This window comes from Acyrthosiphon pisum, chromosome A3 (genome assembly GCF_005508785.2).
Source record: "Acyrthosiphon pisum isolate AL4f chromosome A3, pea_aphid_22Mar2018_4r6ur, whole genome shotgun sequence".
NCBI lineage: Eukaryota > Metazoa > Arthropoda > Insecta > Hemiptera > Aphididae > Acyrthosiphon > Acyrthosiphon pisum.
Genome location: NC_042496.1, coordinates 6079362 through 6098788, shown reverse-complemented (window position 1 = coordinate 6098788; position 19427 = coordinate 6079362). Strand labels below are relative to the sequence as shown.

General features: G+C 30.6%; 1 protein-coding gene across 3 annotated transcripts in view; it reads right to left on the bottom strand.

The window, feature by feature from the left end:
• Positions 1-19427, bottom strand: part of LOC100161053 (ecdysone-induced protein 78C) — a 67613-nt gene that overhangs the window by 6458 nt on the left and 41728 nt on the right. For all 3 annotated transcript variants that reach the window (XM_008184630.3, XM_016804187.2, XM_001952697.5), the window contains 5 exons: positions 15965-16086; positions 11729-11870; positions 4909-5282; positions 2610-2754; positions 1288-1445 (listed from right to left, as the gene is read on the bottom strand). In XM_008184630.3, the coding sequence (XP_008182852.1) occupies positions 1288-1445; positions 2610-2754; positions 4909-5282; positions 11729-11870; positions 15965-16086 (941 nt within the window). The remainder of the gene's footprint in view (positions 1-1287; positions 1446-2609; positions 2755-4908; positions 5283-11728; positions 11871-15964; positions 16087-19427) is intronic.

The following is a 19427-nucleotide window of genomic DNA, read 5'->3' as shown; positions in this document are numbered from 1 at the left end:
TCCCCTTAAGAGGCTGTCGGCGCCCTATTTGTTTTCTCTCTCTGGCTCACACGCAACATAGACAAAACGCATTTACGAAAAAATTTTTCTATGTGCTTAAGTAATTTTAGAGTAAAGTCACCTATTACAAAAAAGGTAGAGAATAATATTTTGGAGGGAATGACTTATCGATTTTTCTAAATATTGTCTCAATACAATTTAAACATAATTTAAATTCACAACATTTTTTCGTTTATTTCGAAAGTCTTATACAAAGTCAAATAATAATAAAATATAAAATCGATATGCCATTCCCTCAAAAATATTATTCTCTATCTTTTTTGTAATAGGTGACTTTACTTTAAGATTACTTAAACGTATAGAAAAAATGATTTTGCGTAAATGCATTTTGTCCATGTTGCACGTGGGCCAGAGAGAGAAAACGAATAGTGCGCTGACATCCTCTTAACAAAAACGGATACGATCGGAAAATTGAAATAATAATATTATGCATTTTGTGTAAAAATATGTTTGTCATTATACCCAAATGGTGCACCAATTCCATTTAGATATAGACCAAATTTAATACTACCGTTTACATGGATCTATATAATATATTTGTTGAAAAATGAAATCGAAAACATTATATGAGTGCACTGTGCACACAACATCATCGTCAAAGGCTCTACGCTTCAATGTAAATATACATGTTCGAGACATCCGTGAATGTTTAAGTAGGTACCTGTTAAAAATACTTTCGAAATGTATTTCAAATATGAATTTAAATATCTTCAAAAAATATTTCAAACACCTTTAAATACCTACTTGAAGAGAGGTTGAGAGCTTCTCAAGACCAGAATTTGTCCAGTTAAACTTATTTTTGGTACATAAATATTTTCATACGATGGTATTTTTTATTTGAGTGGAGTCAATGCCAACAGACAAATTCCCATATAATTTAGCAAAAGTATACGATCTAGGGATTTTTATTTATCATTTTGTATTTTGAAATATATAACCTGTAATTAAGTTTGTTTTGTACGTATACTTGAATGTTGTTCAATGAAAAAATACATGGGACATTCGATGAGATCATAGATTAAACATACATATATGATATAATAGTATGTTTATAATCTTAAAAAATAATAATATTTAACACATATTATATCGTATATAATTAGATATTGTATACGGGGAAATACTTGCAGCTAGGGAGACAGAAATGCATCATCGGTGAGTAGACGGTTTTCCCGCGATCTTGACAGTGGATATACATAATATTATAATGTCAACTAAAATGCTTACGTCGTAAATGAGTTCCAGCTGCTGTCGTGTGATGAACGTGCCGTCGTAGAAGGTGAGCGAAAGGTCCGTGGCCAACCTGGACACGTAGCACAGCCATAGTTCGAAAAATCCCACTTTAATGAGAATCAGCTGATCGTCTTGGCTGAGGTCTACGAAACCTAAAAACGAAACAGTCAAACACAAATGGCGTATGATTAGTATGCCGGCTGGAACGAGCTCGGAGGTATAAAATAAAAGTTCAATGTAATTATGAGCATCGTTATTATATCTATATATTAAATTAGGAGGTATATTTTTTTAAAGGTAAACACTCATTTTATCGAAAGTATTAGAACATTTTTAGAAGATAATTTTAAATTATTAAAATTGGTGATAGAAAATGATAAGCTGTAACGGTCACGCTGTGTATTTATATGTTATTTCTTAAATATTACAGATCCGCCTACAAAATTTTTTTTAAATTACAATTTTTTTCATTACCTAGATATTTGTGTTGTTGCAATTTTAAGTTTTTACTTTTTTAAATGACAGCATACCTACCCACAATTTCAAATTCATATTCCTATGAGCAAAATATATTTCAGTAAATGTCATAAATATAAAAATGAAATTTTGAACATGTGGACTTAATCCAAACTTTAAACACTGGGAATTATAACTAATTAACTTTTTCTTTAGATATTATTTTACTTAAAGTAAATGCTATAATATCGAAAATTTTCTTCACTTAAAATTTGGTGATAGCTTATAGGTATTTGAACTCTGATAAAGTAATAATATTGACTTAGGTGCCACAATTTTAAAATTGCATATGATGTTATTTTAATATAGTGCCCGTTAAATGGACAGAGACAATATGTCAGTATACACGGTATAACAGACAGAACTCACAAAATATTTTATCAACCATGACAAAAATTAAAATTAAATTTGTTTTAGATAGTTAATTAATTACATTTGACAGTTGTTCTTTCTTTAGACTCTGCATTCAGGAATATAAGGTATTATTTATTTTTTTATTAGATTAAGTCTTCAGTGACTGAGATCATTAGCCTGCAGTACGGTTGGTAGGGTTGGTACGGTGAGGTTGGAACGGTTGAAACGGTTGTATTAATGTATTAATGTATTATCATCTCCATAAGTTGCTTTCAATCGATTGCAAATATAAGTTTCATGAAAGTTGAATCTCTTTTCAGTCGTGTTGAACCTAATCAGTGAGAGTTGCAGTTGTAAGTCACTTTGATGAGAATGCCTAGTAAAATCTTTGATGAGACACACACGTAAGGTAGGTAACTACTTCAAGGAAAATAATATTTTCTTACCCGGCACTCTTTTTGCGAACTCCACTACCCTCTGCACGGTGGGCGTAATGTGTGCGGCCAATTGTTGCCACAGCCATATTTTTTGCTGTTCCTCGCTATCCGCCGTTGATGATGCCACCTCTGGGCTGGAACATCCCTGGGCGGGCTTCACATGCAAAACAAATACGAAATAATTAGTCAATACATACAACAGCCATCATGCACATAATATAATAAAACTATAAACCTACAATATTTGCTGTTACTTTATTGTATTAAATTTTTTACGTAAAATATAACAGAATATTCGTTTAACAATACATTTGATTGAAAAAACGAAAAAAAACAATAATTCATGTTTGAAAAGAAATTAATAAAAACGATATATTTTATTATAAGAACGGTTAAATAGTAGATATAATGTTTACAGAATATTCATTATTAAAACTGTACAACGTAAATATAGGTTCTACTTATTTTCATTAAAGGCATTAATTAAAGGCCTTTACGATGCGGCAGCAAACAGTTATCATGACTATATTTATTTTATATTGTATAATATTTTCCCTTTTATCTCAACAAAAAAATTCTTCACTAATTTAATTACATATACTATATAACATGAGGACACTGAAAAAAAGATAATGTTCCACGATTTTTAATTAAAATAATCACATCATGTTATGTGACCTTCATAGTGAACGAGCTCATCATTGTCTTCAATTCTAAATTCAACATTTTATGAATTCTGCTTATTTTAAATTATAAATCACTATATTGCACGTAGGCAAAACATTAAATTAAATTTTATATTTTACAACTTTCCCTTTATAAACACATATTTTTATTTTGAAAAACACTTAAGAAACTATTCAATAAACAAAAGTAAACAATAACGAACTTAATTTTATATAATTTTAATAATCTTTACTCGTTACTCAAGTGAAATTATTTCTTATGTTCTACTTGCATTAAGACTCGATTTAATGAAATGGAATGATATAGGATGTGATTACACATCAGAAAATGTTTGACAAAATATGATTAACTATTTTAATTTCTTGTATTCGACCAATTTAAATTCAAAATGAATATGTCCTTCGCTTTCAAAAATCTAAAAACAAATATACGCTTTGATGATTATTGAAATTTAATATCTATACGCGTGTTTCAATGCGATACAAATATATTATTAACAGCATAATTAAAATGTGAACCAGAAAAATTCGAAAAAAAATTCAAAAGTGCGTAAATGCATAGACTCTTTGTGAAAAAAACAAATTATACGATGTTAAACATGGCTCAGATGCGATTATTCTCGCACATGCGGTCGTCCAGTCTTTAAAAACATGTCTAGATTCCAATAATAATCCATATTAACGTATTACGTATACTTATGCTAGTATGTTATAATCCTAAGGATAACCATTATTTCTGGGAATTATAAGAAGTCGGAACTAATGATAAAAATATTTCATACTTCATTGTTCGGAACAACTTCAGATGGTATATATTGGTGGGAAGGGGGAGGGCTACTATTTCCACAGAAGCGACGAAACTATATTGGCTTTATAAATTATAATGATGTTTGTTATTATTTTTTTTCCAATAAGTATAATAATTGTATATTCACTATTAGGAGCGTATGGTGTTCCAAAAATTTCGTACAGCCCCACAATAAAGTCGAGAAATAATTGGATACTGATTGTTTCTGTACTCTCAGAGTTGGTTTTCTGTAATTTGCGGAAAAAAACGTTGAATTTGATAACAAATCATTCTGGAACTAATCTTGTTTGATGATCATTGATAATTTGTAAGATTTGATACATTATAACATTATACTTTGTCTCCCCCGCAGAAAAAATCCCCAACCCGGGTTTGGTCTGCAGCTCATGCCTCAGGCCGACAAAATATACACTAAGAATTCAAATAAAAAACTTTATTACTTTTCATTTAAATAAAATTTTATAAAATATACCTAATCCTTATACTCAAACTTTAACCATCATAGTTAATTATATAGAGTATTTTTTACCAATACTGTACAATGTACATAACTTTGTTACTTATTTAAAGGTTTTATAGGAAATATTGTTCAAAATAATTTTAACCTTAGTATTATGATTTATGTACCTATATTATTTATGCAAATAAATTACTGAAAATATGTACTTTAAGTAAATATTTGACACTCTTTAAACTTAATTATTATTATTTTTTTTTTTTTAAGGAGAGGGTCTACAAGTCCCTATATATTGGTCCCTCTCGGTTTCCATAAATTCACGAATAATAATTATTATGTATCGTAATAAATAATTACAGGAGATGCCACGGGTTTCCGGAGCAGTGTCCTGGTCAGCTCGTCCGTGTAATCGCAGTTGGTCAAGTGCGCCTGCGATATGGCTGCGATCACATCGTACGATATGGACACGCTGCCGCCGTTGGTCTCGATCACTGCGGTCGGTCCGGTGCCGGTCAAGATAGGGTCAGCCGTGACCGGTGCACTGCCGCCGATCCCTATGGCCACCGCGGCCGCTACGGCTGCGGCCGCGTTCGCAGAGACTGTCGTCGTGGTCGCCGTCGTGGTGGTCACCTGAACGGCCGCCGCCGCCATTGAATCGGCGGCCGACACCGTCTTCGACTCCGACTCGAGTTGTTCACGAGACCTCTTCGGCACTCTTCCGTACCGAACGGCTGAAAAAAAACACAAACATCACGATAAGTAAGTGGTATAATAAATGTCGGTCCGATAAGTCGCTCATCTAAACATTAAATACTTGTGACTACCTAATTAACTTTCGGTTTGAAATTCAATTTTTATGTATATTGAAGTGCTCCGAAAAATATTCTGTTTTGGAATATGAAATTATGAAATTAAAAATATATGTTTTCATTTAAAAATGTAAGAACTTGAAAAATTATAACAATAAACAACTTTGTAAAAATTTAATTTTTTCAAAAATGTTATTTTGCAATGGCCTCAGTTAAAACTTTTCGAAATATTCAGTGTATAGATGTATTTAAATTTACGTATTTTAAATTTTTATGTTAAAATTACGTAACAACTGATAGTTATAAATTAATTGATATATTTCTAATTTCTATGTAGATAATGTACGAGTATGAAATTTTGTTTTGTGTAGGTACTAAGAATTATGCAACATGCCAACTTGCATACTTATTTATTATTAAATTAGAGATATTCCTATATACGACCTACATAAAGTTATATTAAATGTATAATGTATTGTTATACTCGAATGACATTATAATTATAATTTATTAAAAATAATTTGACAAGCAACATATTTATTTTTCGTGAGTTTGACGTCGTAAAGTGTTTTCTTTTTGCACAAATTTATATTTTTTATTTTTATACGGCGTAAAAAATCAAAGCCCTGTTCAATTTTTTATTAATAGTTTTAAACATTTTACAACACGATGATTATAATATAAATTGTGATTTTTTACAATAAATACAACTATTAGTAACATTAATAATAATATTCTACGGATTCCCTGCGATTTCTCCTGAACGTATACCACACACAACGTGCGGCGATGTCTAGATATTGCCTATGCCATTGTTGGATGAGGAATATTTTTATCATTCAAAAAATACATATTAATAATAATATAAACAATAATTATTGTCATTGCCAGTTCACGCTTCACTCGGAGTTTACCGTTTATAGTTTATACAGTTCACGTGAAATTGTTTAGCAGCCAGCAGGGTGGTAGTGTAAAGTGTTATGGAAGATGTATTTATACAGAGTATACTATATACATAATATCACACTATGTATATAATAGTATGTAGTGTATACGGTAATAGGCTACGATGTATGATGGATTTGAGCGATATCGTGCCATTTTTGTATGTGGTATAGGTATTTCCATTTTGTTCGATGTCGGGTGGTGTTTGTGTGGTAATGGAAAGCGCCTTTATAGTTTATACTGTTTACTATAGGTACAGAGTGATTCACCAATCATGCACACCACCATTTTCCTTGAATAAAATATTTATTTAAATTCTGACTTTTAGAATTGTTAAGTATACAAATACTTAAAGTCTTCAACACCATATTTTCAAGTAAATGTATTTTTAACCCCATTTAACAAGGATTGTCATTTATCAAACATATTTTTTTCAAATACAAACCAGTGTTCTTTATTGGAAATTATATTGTTATGCAGATTATTTTATTTTAAGCTAATTTATATAAATCGAGATTCAATAGAGTAATTTTCTAAGTAATTAAACCTTAAGTACTATAATAATAATAATATGTAGTCCATGTGCCAGCGTAGACGACGGCGGCGGCTTGCGGTGCCGTCAAGGGTAACGATTCCGCCTCGACGGTGTCAGAGCAATGCGACGAAGCTGACTCGTAACGGCGGCGGCGATGGAAATGGCAAAGCACGCCGGGTGATCGATGGACCCATGAACACGGACATCAGCATCGCCTGATCCGCGGACATTTCTAACGTTTCCGTGGCGTGGCAATGAATGCGGACACGCCGGAGTCGGGTTGCCAGGACGAAAACCAGGGAGAATATCAGGACCGCGGTGCGGTCCACGAATTCTGTCCTTTTTCGACTCCTCGGCGTGGCAACGGAAGACGCAGAAGCGGTAGAGTTGGGGGTGAAAATCACGGAGAGTATCAGGACCATGGTGTTTCTGGTGCGGTCCGCCGATTCCGCAAGCACCAATGGTTGTCTTCGCTCGCTCAGTACTTTTGATCACCAACAGTCTCGATAGTCTCGACTACAGCACATGCACATGCACATCGTCTTCGCGCACTAGTCCACTCGCTGTGAACCTTCCCGTCGCGGTCGGGCCTTGCCCTCCGTCACGATGGTTGTCACCCGGGAGCAAACCCATCACGTACGACTCTTCTATAAGCTCATTGTGTCTTGTCTGGTGTTTTAGTTTGTAAAACATATTTTGGTCATCAATTTAAAAATCTCATATGTTTTCATAAATTTATTTGAAATATTTAACTTTTGCTAATCTATAATAAATTTGAAATCGTTCACTAAAACATGATATTGTGTTCCCGTCAACTTTAGTAAAATATTGTTCTACGTTTTGAATTAGTACCACTCGATTCAGCGCTTGGCGAAGCTGCGTAGGTTTGCTTCTGCGCAGGCGTATTAACAATGTCGTCTTCGTGGTCGTGACGTTTTATAATAATAATGATTACGATTATCATAACAATGCTAATGATAATAACAATATACTAATGAGTACCTAAATGAGTTATAATAATAAAATTATTTATGATGTATTATTATGCAAACAACACTGCATCAGCGATCCTTGGTGAGGAAACAAATTGGAACGAGAGACCTATAAATAACCTAACGTGTGAATTTTATTTCCTATATCGATCGGTGAGTGACTGCCAGAAGAGTATAATACATATAGTAACTACTAACTAGTAACTAATAAGTATTAAGTATAATATACTATCATTGATTAAAATGAAAAAAATTTAAATTTAATCAATTATACTATATACCTATACAGTGGCGGATCTAGATTTTTTTTTTGGTGGTGGGGGCATTGTCTTTTTTTAAAGTTTTAAATACTTAAAAATGGCCCAACTTATCAACCAAGATGCTAGGCCGGGGGCCCTCTGCCCCCTTTAAATCCACCACTGTACCTATGTATAATTATTTACAACGTGCGGTATTATTATAATAATGGACGCATATCCCGATATTCGTACTGCTGATAAAGTTTTGAAAAAAGATTCTTTTGGAACGAACGAACGAATGATGCGATAAAATAATAATAATACGGACAACGAAGGATATTGAATAGCTGTAAAGAGATGTCGACGACGTGTTATATATAGGTGCTTGTAGAGTAATATAATATATGTGAACGTTTTTCAATGACAATAGTATAAGTACACTATATTTATATATTCTCCGTAAATATACTTTTCTGTGGATATTCTCTTTTGCGATTACTTGTGTGTACTTTTTCAGCGTTGTCGTCGATAGTTGTATAGGTATAGGTATAATATAATATTATACACTTTTACTACTCGAACTTGTATATCCGATACGATTGATCAAACGAAAGACGTAATAATTGCCGAGAATGTCGAGATGATGGTACAGCGCAGTGCAATAGATATACGTCATAATAATATGTTACTGTCGCATGCGTTCGTATGTTTTTTTTATGCATTACTGTGAGTTTATAATATAGTAGTGGTTTATTTTGTGAAGGGTGGTGTTGTCATAGGAGTGGACCAAGTAGGTACTTGAAAATATATAATTTATTATACTTACATTTTCAACGCGTACCCCTCATATAGTTTTTCTAAAAGACGAATATAAATTTGAATAACGCTTATTTTTAGATTATAATTATGTAGTTACCTATAAGATTATATTGTCTTCTTTATAGTGTTTTTTTCTGAACCCGCAGCAGTTTTTATGCACTTTCGACCATCGGTTATAAATTATAATTAATAAACATATCGGATACGATCCGTAAAATTTTAATTTTAATAATTATAACATAAAAGTTTAAATTATTGCTGAATGGGTTATATTCTCGATAAACATTATGTCAATATGTTTGCTCATAAAAATATAACTAGGCGCACGTTATCTGCTAGAATACGAAAAATATCAGAGATTCAATGATTTTTAACGGTTTTACGTATAAAGACGTTCTAGTAGATAGTGATGGTCATATAATTTGCTCATTTTGTACTATGTAGTATGTTTAATTTATTTCTTTTTAAAATTGGTAAAAAGTAAAAATGTCTTCTAATAATTAATATAAATCATAGTATAGGTAGTAAATCTGGGAATTCAATTATAATATTATAATATTATTATTTGAGAGCCATGAGCATTGTGCATAATATACAATATAATAATAATAAACAAAGATGAAACAATCTCTTACATTTATGGGTTAACATAAAAATTTATTTTATTTAATAAAAATGACCATCTATTGAATTACCAATAATCTATTTCAAAATATTACATAGAATTATTTTTTCTCGAATTCGGGTTTATATTATAAGTTTAAGAAATAAAAAAAAAATAATAATAACATAATATTTCATTATTTATCCAAAAAAAAAATAGGATAGGGCTTTCAATAGTGAAACAAAGAAAGAAAAGAGCTCTATTCATAATTTATTATATTATTTGATAAAAGAAATGTACGAGGAGCTTATTGTTTTTAATACTACATGCATATAGTATATCTATATAAATATCTTCCATTATAATATTATTATAATAATCATACTGACAATATCTAACAATATGTTCACATAATAATAATAAAAATAAATATAATATTACAGTAAAAAACCGGGATTTTTATAACGTGTGTTTATATTACCCGCGGATACTGCTAATATTACAAAATTGAGAATATACCTACTTATAATTGTTAACTGTCATGATTTTAATTATAAAATATGTATATGCGCTAGACTCGAACCGGTCGAATAGTGCAAAAAACACACACATGCGAAATATATGTAAGACTAAAACTGGTAGTTTTGTAAAAAGTTGGCTGTGCATGTAACAACTTATCCAAACGTCATGTGGTTTTTTTTAATTTATAGATCACTTCATGGAAAAGGTACTGGTACTAGAGGAGCCAGTGGAGGAATACTAGAAATACATTTTCATGAAGGAAGACATAATATGGGAAGAGGTGGTTGTGACCCCCCTCGTGTAATCCATTATCAAGTAAACCGACTTGCCCATGAACTGGTGGACCCTGAGTGCCGTATTTTATATTTGATAACTTTTCCTAAGATTCAGATAATACGCTAATACCAGTTGGTATATTACTAAATATTAATATATTATATTCAAAATTAATAATTAATAATAAATACGTATCTACAATCTACATAATATATCTAACTATATTTATTACACTTTGTAACCGGAATCACATGAGTATAGGTACATGACATTTGGCATGCATGCATATAATACACTATGCAATAAATAGTATACGAGGCCGTAGGTGTTTTCGAGCCGTTTGGACGACCGGTGCAGCGATGTCTAAAATATGTAGATTCGTATTGAATGTGGACGTTCGGCCACTGAACTCGAATCCGGTGTCAAAAGTGTTTGTAACCAGCCATATAGACCGCGGGCGTGTTCACTAAGCCAGCATGTATTTAGTGTGTTGGTGTGTGGAGAGGGGAGAGGGGATAGTCGCGAGTCCCCTTGATCAAGTGTCACACCCCCAAAATATTTTATAATAAATTATATTATTATTATTTGTTGCGACAATAATATGTTCAAAACTTGCTCATATCAATTTTATCATGTTTATGATATTATGCGAAGGATGTCATATTATTGTTATCATAGTTCTGTTCGGTTTTATGATTTAGATTTACTTTGGCCGTAATTAAGTAACCATATAGTCCGATATTGGTACAATAGGCTGGTTGAAAACAAAAACGGCTGCAACACCAATATTGTTAATAGGTGCAATACTGCCATTATGTGCTAATAATATGAATGGATGTTGGGTACGGCAAAAATAGAAAAAAATATGATTATTGAATTTAAAAAAGTAAGTACATACATTATTTAAAACACTATAAACAATAATATAAAAGCAGGCTTTTAAACATATATTATTATTCTGCAACGTACTACGGCATCGTACAAAAACGAAAAAATACATTCAAATCATTTGTAAAATAATAGCACATTTTAGTGTATTTTCCACAAGAATAAACGGTTGTCTTTTATGCTCTTGGCAGATTATTATAAAACGTACGCTTTTAAAATGATTACTCAATTTGATTTGATAAAAAGAAAATCATAAAAATTACTGTACATATTTAATCCATTAAAACGTTACAGAGCAGATACATTTTCACTCTTGATAAAAACCAGTGTTGTTTTTAAATATCATATATTACATAAAATAAATAGTTTGTTCTTAAAATTTGACGGCGAGTACGTTCACATAGTAATATATTCAGCAATTTTTAAATTAGTTTTACAATATTTTTCTAAATGTTTATTTCTCTAATACAACCCTATGCAGTATGCATATTATATTCACCCGGCGTATTAGTTTTAAAATTGCACGATAACAAAATAATTGTACTTACAATCCCTGGACATGCCAACCGTCAGACATTTCTTGAATCGGCAGTACTGACATCGATTTCTGTTTAATCTGATCACCAAACATTTTCCGTCCCTCAGACACCGATATTCGATTTGTTTTTGTATACTCCGTCTGAAGAACCCCTGCAACAAAAATTGTTCAAATCATTTAAAGTAATATTATTATATTTGAATTTATCTCAATGCACCGCGCTTCGTTGAACAAAATCGGGATCGTTGAGGTATGCAATTTATTGGTGAAATAGTGAAAAGAAAATTTTTCCTTATGTATTGCCGTTATATGAATGTTATAATGACAGAAAAAAAAACCCGTCGAAGGTCAAGGAACCAGATAATCCAACGGTACCGCATTATCAGCCTGTTTACATTTTTTTTCTATCTACAACGTCTGATGACTGATATAATAATAATACATAATACATATACTTGCAAATAAAACGAGAAAATAAACAACAACAATAAGTATACGTAATTTTAAAGTTTTATAATTTCAACCAGATTTATGATCGTTATTGTTTATTATTATTTTTTTTTTTGCTATTGTGCAACGAACGGACACAGTATTTATTACCGTGAAATAATAATTATAATAAAATTTTTCAATCGTGCGTAATAATGGACTGAAAAAAAAACGAAATGATCCGGGTAATTTCTTTTCTACTTTATAATTTAGTTTTTCCAACACATGTCAGCGTATTTGGTAGATTGAATAAAAATATATACATGAAATATTATACACATGAACATCAAAGCGGAAAGACAACAATATTTGCTTCCACATTAAAACGGTGCATATACCTAGATGGCTATAACATTATATAATTACCTATGAGTAATGTGTAAAAGTATATCATATGAACGCTGTAGCCTATAGGTACAGTATATTGTAAACGAAAGTCTTTGTCAATATATTAGGTACAGAGTACTACGGACGAAATGTATATAGCGCTCGCGTGTAGACAACTCACTGTCCGAACAGTTCTCATTAATTACTACCGTCCGGCCAAATTAATTACTCACACTTAATATTGAAACTATACACATATAACATAATATATAATACACATAATATTAAATAGTGTACTGTACAAAACTACAGTGTACCTATGTATATTATAGTTAAAACAGTAAACTGTATAGGTAGGTACATAATAACATAGTATAATATCCTCAAAAAGTCGTAGAAAAACCTGACATCTGTATTTGCATATAATACGTCTGCGTATGACTATATGGCAAACATAGAACGGTCTGCTTATATAATTATTATTTTACCCAATCACCATCAGTTGCGATTTTATTATATTGAAATATGTTTACACGATTAGGAGTTAGATATTGCCATATTGGCTTTCCAGATGACCGTGGCTTAGCACCAGAATCATTTATTCAGGTCTCGGGTGTTCGGGTGCTGGATGTATTCGGGTGTTCAAGCATCGGAATAAAAAATTCAAACAAACGTTCGGGTTTTAATAACCAATATAATCCGGGTTAATATTGGTCAATACGGGTGTTCAGTAGTTTAGAAAAAAAAGAACTTTTGAAGGCTGATACAAAAATATTTTGAATGTGATACAAAAATATTTTATCAAAAACATATTATTCTCGCTTAAAATAACTATTAATAGAATATTTAATTTTCTAAAAACGTTTTTAATTAATAAATAGGTGCAATTATAAATGTTATGTTATTCTTAACTACTTAGTACTACTAGGGTTCAATTCTAACTTTAAAAAATTGTTTTAGTTAATTCTAGTATCTACATTTGTATACATAAACTTTTATAACAGGTACACCAATTTTTAAAATAGTATAATAAGTACAATTAGGTAGTTACTTTTATTTTATGTTAATCGTAACTAATTTTATATTCAAAAATACGATTCACCCAAAAATAATAAAATTTTTTTAAATTTAATGTTATCTTTATGCATGCATTTTAATAAATAATTGTTGAAAATTCAAAGTCTTTGATAGTATTATTTTTTAAAGCCCAACAAAATGGAATGGAAATTACATTTTAGAGTTCAACTAGGGACGTCGTGTATGGTTTATAGAAGGTACGCGAGTTTTACTTAAATAAAAAAAATACCCCTGACTATTGGGTCTCCGATTGGGAAGATGTATGGGTATTGGGTATCCGGAAAATCAATTTAAACATGGGGCTCCGTCCGTGCTATTTATTAGAATGGTTAGGGATGCTGTCGTGATACTTATAAAAAAAAAAAGAGAGAAACCAGACAGGTTACAGAATACATATTATATACTGAGTGTTGGGTACTCGTATCTGTTATAGCTTACCTCAACACAAGGTAGTAGTATATAAATATGTTGGTTTTAGTTAATTTTTTAATGTGAAATTAAAACTAGTGATATAATCAAAAAAAGTTTTGAGCTGAGTTCCTGGAATCTGAAATGCGTTTTATGAAAATATCGCGTATACTAGTAAACGTTTAAAAAATTAAAACCTTAAACTCATTTTTCCACAAACTAGGTATATATTTACAGGATGTCTCATAACGGTTGTTTTCGCAAATACCGACCCACCAACTATAAGTTTATAACCACCACCTGCCAAAACTTTAAAACTTGCACAACTATATTTGAATTCTTAATGGAAATGAGTAGTTCAACTTTGAAAAGATTTACATATATTAGCAATATCAGATTTTTAAGTAACACAAATACAAGAATTTTAATTTTATTATTTTGAGTTTAGGTAAACATAAATATTTTATAAACTATTACTATATAATATACTCTCTAATCCAGTATTAAATTCCCAAAATCATGTTAAAAAAGGTAGGTATAAGTGGGTAAGTACTCCTCTGCTCTACAATAGGTATCGAGTGGGTCACTGTAACGGATGTGTTAAATTTGAATTCAATGATAAATCATTGCATACGATAAACGATACTGAGTGGTGACGGTCCGTCAGCTTATAATAATATACTTAGGGTAAGTATTTCGATTAATTAGTAATTAGTAAGTATTTTTTATGAACGTATGTACTGCTATTAGAGTAATTTATTTTACTTTTTTAGTACCTAATACAGTTGGTTGAATTATTTTTTTGCGAAAACATTGCATTCGAATATTTCATCGTGTATAAAATATAATAATATAATTAAACATTTTCAAGTACCCTGAAATAATATTTTTATATTATAACAAAATAATCAAAATCGTTATTCTTTGTTTAAAAATCTAATAATGTCCAAATTTGAATTTAGAATATATAGGTATACCTATCTGTAAAAAATGTGCTTTTTTATTTTATAGATTCATTGGTTCTGAAATAAACTACTTGGAGTAACCTTATATTAAATGTTCAACCCTTAGCAATATAAATAAATCATTTTAGGAATTTTAACTGCCTACGAAATAATTTGCAAATATTCATAATTTTAACGAATTTTGTCAAAATTTGAACTTCACATGCTTATTAAAAATAATCTTGCATATGTATCATGAACAATTTTAAATTACTTTAATAACAACTTATGAGTTATGAGCAGCTTTGTATTTCAATTTTCAAGATTTTCGAGCTAGCGTAATATTCTTTATTGAAATTTTTAGTAAAAAACTAAAAAAATTGAAAATTGAAAATGTTTATAAATAGCACAACAAGAAATAAAATATATTGAAAATGTTAATATATATGGAAAATGATTATATAAAAATTAGGTAAACCGTAAACATGTCAAGTACCTACGCTTTTTTTTTAAATTACAACAAATAATCGAAAATTGATTTAAGACAAATCCAAAGTATATCCAAATTCAACGTCGAAAATATTTGAACTTCAAACGCTCATAAAAAATTAATTAGACGTTACGGTAAACTTTTTTTTCTTATCAGTAGAAAAACATATCTCCAGTGTAATTATAATATATGTTGTTTGGTTATTATACAAAATACGCGGACTATAAAAATACGCGGACATTGTTATGGTATGAATTTTTTCTGTGAGCTGTTGTCTCGATACTCACATTGTGTGCAGTCTATTATTCTTGTCTGTAACTCCCTCTCTAATGTGAGTCTTGTGTACCTAACTATCAAATACTCAATAACGACTAAATAAATAAATAATAATAAAATCACAATCAAAACGCGCGTAATCTCACTAAATTATCAAATATCGTATCAAATATTATATTGTAATAAACGTAAGTAATATATTTTTATATATTATGCAAAATTATAGCTGTTATACCTTGCATCCTTCGCACGACGTAACGCCATAATGGTACCCAGACGCTTTGTCGCCACACACACGACACGGTACGAACGATTTGGCCGGTGTAGTGTTCGAGTCTGCTGCCGCAAAGTGTTGATCTGTAAACAAAAGGTATATTGAGTATTGACAGGGATTGAAAATCGCAACAAAATAATATTGCTTAAAGTTTTATTTAAAAGGTAAACAAAAAAATTGTTGTTTTTTTATTGTTTGATTAATTGTGTCTACATATTCGATGCTTTTACAATGTTAGAATAAAAATATTACAACATTTAATAATTATTTAATAATAGACAGAGAAATATTTTATTTATTAATTCTCTGGTTGGTCATCGTATTCTCAAAAATTGTTTTACATTGCTTTATTTGAGTTTTGGAATCTTTGACAATGATACTTTACACTAGTTATTTGTAAGGGATATCGCTTTCGATCTTCGTATTTTAATAAAATAGATTAGGCATACAGAATACATACATTGTATTTTTAATACCTATCTACGTGCTTAATAAGGAGCTTTTAAATCGTACCTAAGTATAACCGTTCATTATATTTTCTGCGCTCAGAGGAAAACGGCAATATCGTTTTGCCAAAAACTACCAACATCGATCCGCCACCCGGCACTGTATATAATATATATACAATTGTATATTGTATTTATACGGGGCCTCAGCAGGGAATCCATGAAACTAGGTCACCAGACCTGTCACGCCCTACATTTCATGGCACCCTCACAATATACATGTAGACGCTGCAGTGTACCTATATATATACAGCACCAACCCCGTAATATATACATTATATATTTTTTTTTCACCCGTCGACAATAAATCATGTAGCCATTTCAATCATTACAGAAAAAACAACTCGACGAGTATTTCTTGATTTTTCGTCTATATATAATATATATTTTATAGAATACTGCGTATTCTATGTATAAAACGGAAAACGAACCAAAGTAACTTATGCGCAGAGGACTTTGAGTCTTGACTATATGATATCGATCACTCATTATATGGACGTTGTCATATTTATTAAGAAAACAAATCGTGAATGTGTATTAACTATTGTATATGTATGACTAATAGTTAAAAATATAATAATACTAAAATAAATTTCAGACAGGATTTATTCATACATATATTATAATATCCGTAGGTAAACATCGGCGATTTAAATATCCTTGCACCCGAGTGAATACTATACTTACTAGGTACTTATAATATGTACTCGTTCTATGGCTGTATTTGTACTTCACTATGTACTGCAATTTAATATTATTTAATGTTGATCAACTCGAATACCGTAATATACAAAGATCATAACAATATTATTTTAAGAGGGGTCAACATACTTCATCAGTTCATCAAACTGATTTTAACACCAACACGTGATGGTGTTTAGGTAGGAAGGTACTAGGTACTTAATTAGTTATTATAATCACAACCGTTATAATATTATACATACATAATAGCGGAGTAGTATATTCGTGAATAAATACATTTAATAAGATCATAAAGTAATAATCCGATTATCTGTTGTTTTTTTTAATTATAATATGCAAAAGAAAGTGAGATGAAAATAAAATGTCCCTAAGTAAGTATAATATTATGATATGTATAGGTATGTATACCAATCTCATAGGAACGGAAAAATATAGATTTGTAAAAAATTGTTTATTTTCTAGGGATGAAAATCAAATTCATCACAATTTCTTAGCTGTATCCTAGAATGTATTATTGTTATACGTGGAATGATACAATTACAATATATTATAGTGAATGTCTGACAAATCGCGCATACAATTATACATAACGACGCCAAGAAGAAATCGGCTGAGATTCGCGCGGCCAAGAAGTGAACTTTAACAATATCCTGGAGGCTGTGCAATAACAATACATAAGGCGGAAAAAAATATGATCGTTACAAATGTTTCCCATACGTTATTACATCTGTACGCGATATTATTGTAATATGAGAGTGACGCACGTGTTGAGATTTGAATGCCAAGGCGGCGGTGGTGGTGGGTGTGTGCCGTCATAATAATGATAATAATAACATGGTAGGTGCACTACAACACTGATGTGGTGTAAACTGTATAGGTACATAATATATATAGGTACATAGGCATGATATTATAATAGAAACCGGGCGAGGAATAAAAATATAATAGTAATAATAATATAATATGGAAAAAGAACTATCTGCTGCTGGTCCAGCGAATACGTTTATATTATTATAATAGCAGTCGACAGTCGGGTGTATCTGCGCGGTCTACTGCTGTGTCTATATAGAGAACATCACGATTACACGTTATATTATACATTACGATAAAAAAACGGTTATTATCTTCTCATTCGTATAATATACAGCAGAGAATAGCGAGTACAGGACACGCAATCACTGTGTAACAAATTTAAACCAAAAGCGCATTGGTACTTATATATATATATTTATATTAATTTTGACATATGCGAAAAAAAAACAATTTCAGTTTTTACAATTTAACATTCAATTTAGTTGTTCTGTCTACTTTAATATTATAATACGCATTCATGATAAAATGCTAAAAACGGCTATAATATATACTCAATAATTATAGGTATAACGAAGGGAGTTTCACTACGATTGAATTCTGCATCAAAATTTTTCGAGCAAAACTACTATTTATCAATACAATAATATAAAATTTGTTATTTGGGATCCTAGTATCCTACAGTATATATTTATATATATTATTATGAAAATTACTGAACGTCATATTACTAGCGTTAATATGTTGGTTGATGGGTACTGACATTGTCTTACTGATAATGTTCACCAGCAGGCAGCAGCCAGTAATCAAAAACACAATAAAAATGTGGACAAAATCCAATGATCATTTATTATTATATTACTTAATATTATTATTTATAACCAAGGCCCAAAAGTACTTATACACATCCTACTACGTGATCTTAAACAAACTAAATAGTAATTATAATTTAGTATATAAATGTAGTGTAATTTAGTGTAATTATTACAATATTATTGATGCGGTGCTGACGTGAAGTATAAAGTTGGATAAGTAAACGAAATACCTACTTATAGGTGTTACACATAAATATAATGTATAATGTCTATAATATACTGCATAACATATCACAAAAATTCACGAAACTTTTCCAAAGTAAGATCGTCAACGATGCAGCCAGTGGTCCAACTAGAGGGGTTGGGGGTATTGATCCATCACCCCCGAAATATTTGTGAATTCTACGTAGTGCGTAGTTAGTTGTATAATTTGTATATAGCAATTTTAAACAAATTTAATGCAGTAACATCGTGTACGTTTACTGGATAGATAAATGAGAATATTGTTATTAAACTTTGACTTCTTATTAGTTATGAACTTATGAATAAAGTATATTTAAATATTTAATTCGAGCCTAAATTATTTTCCAA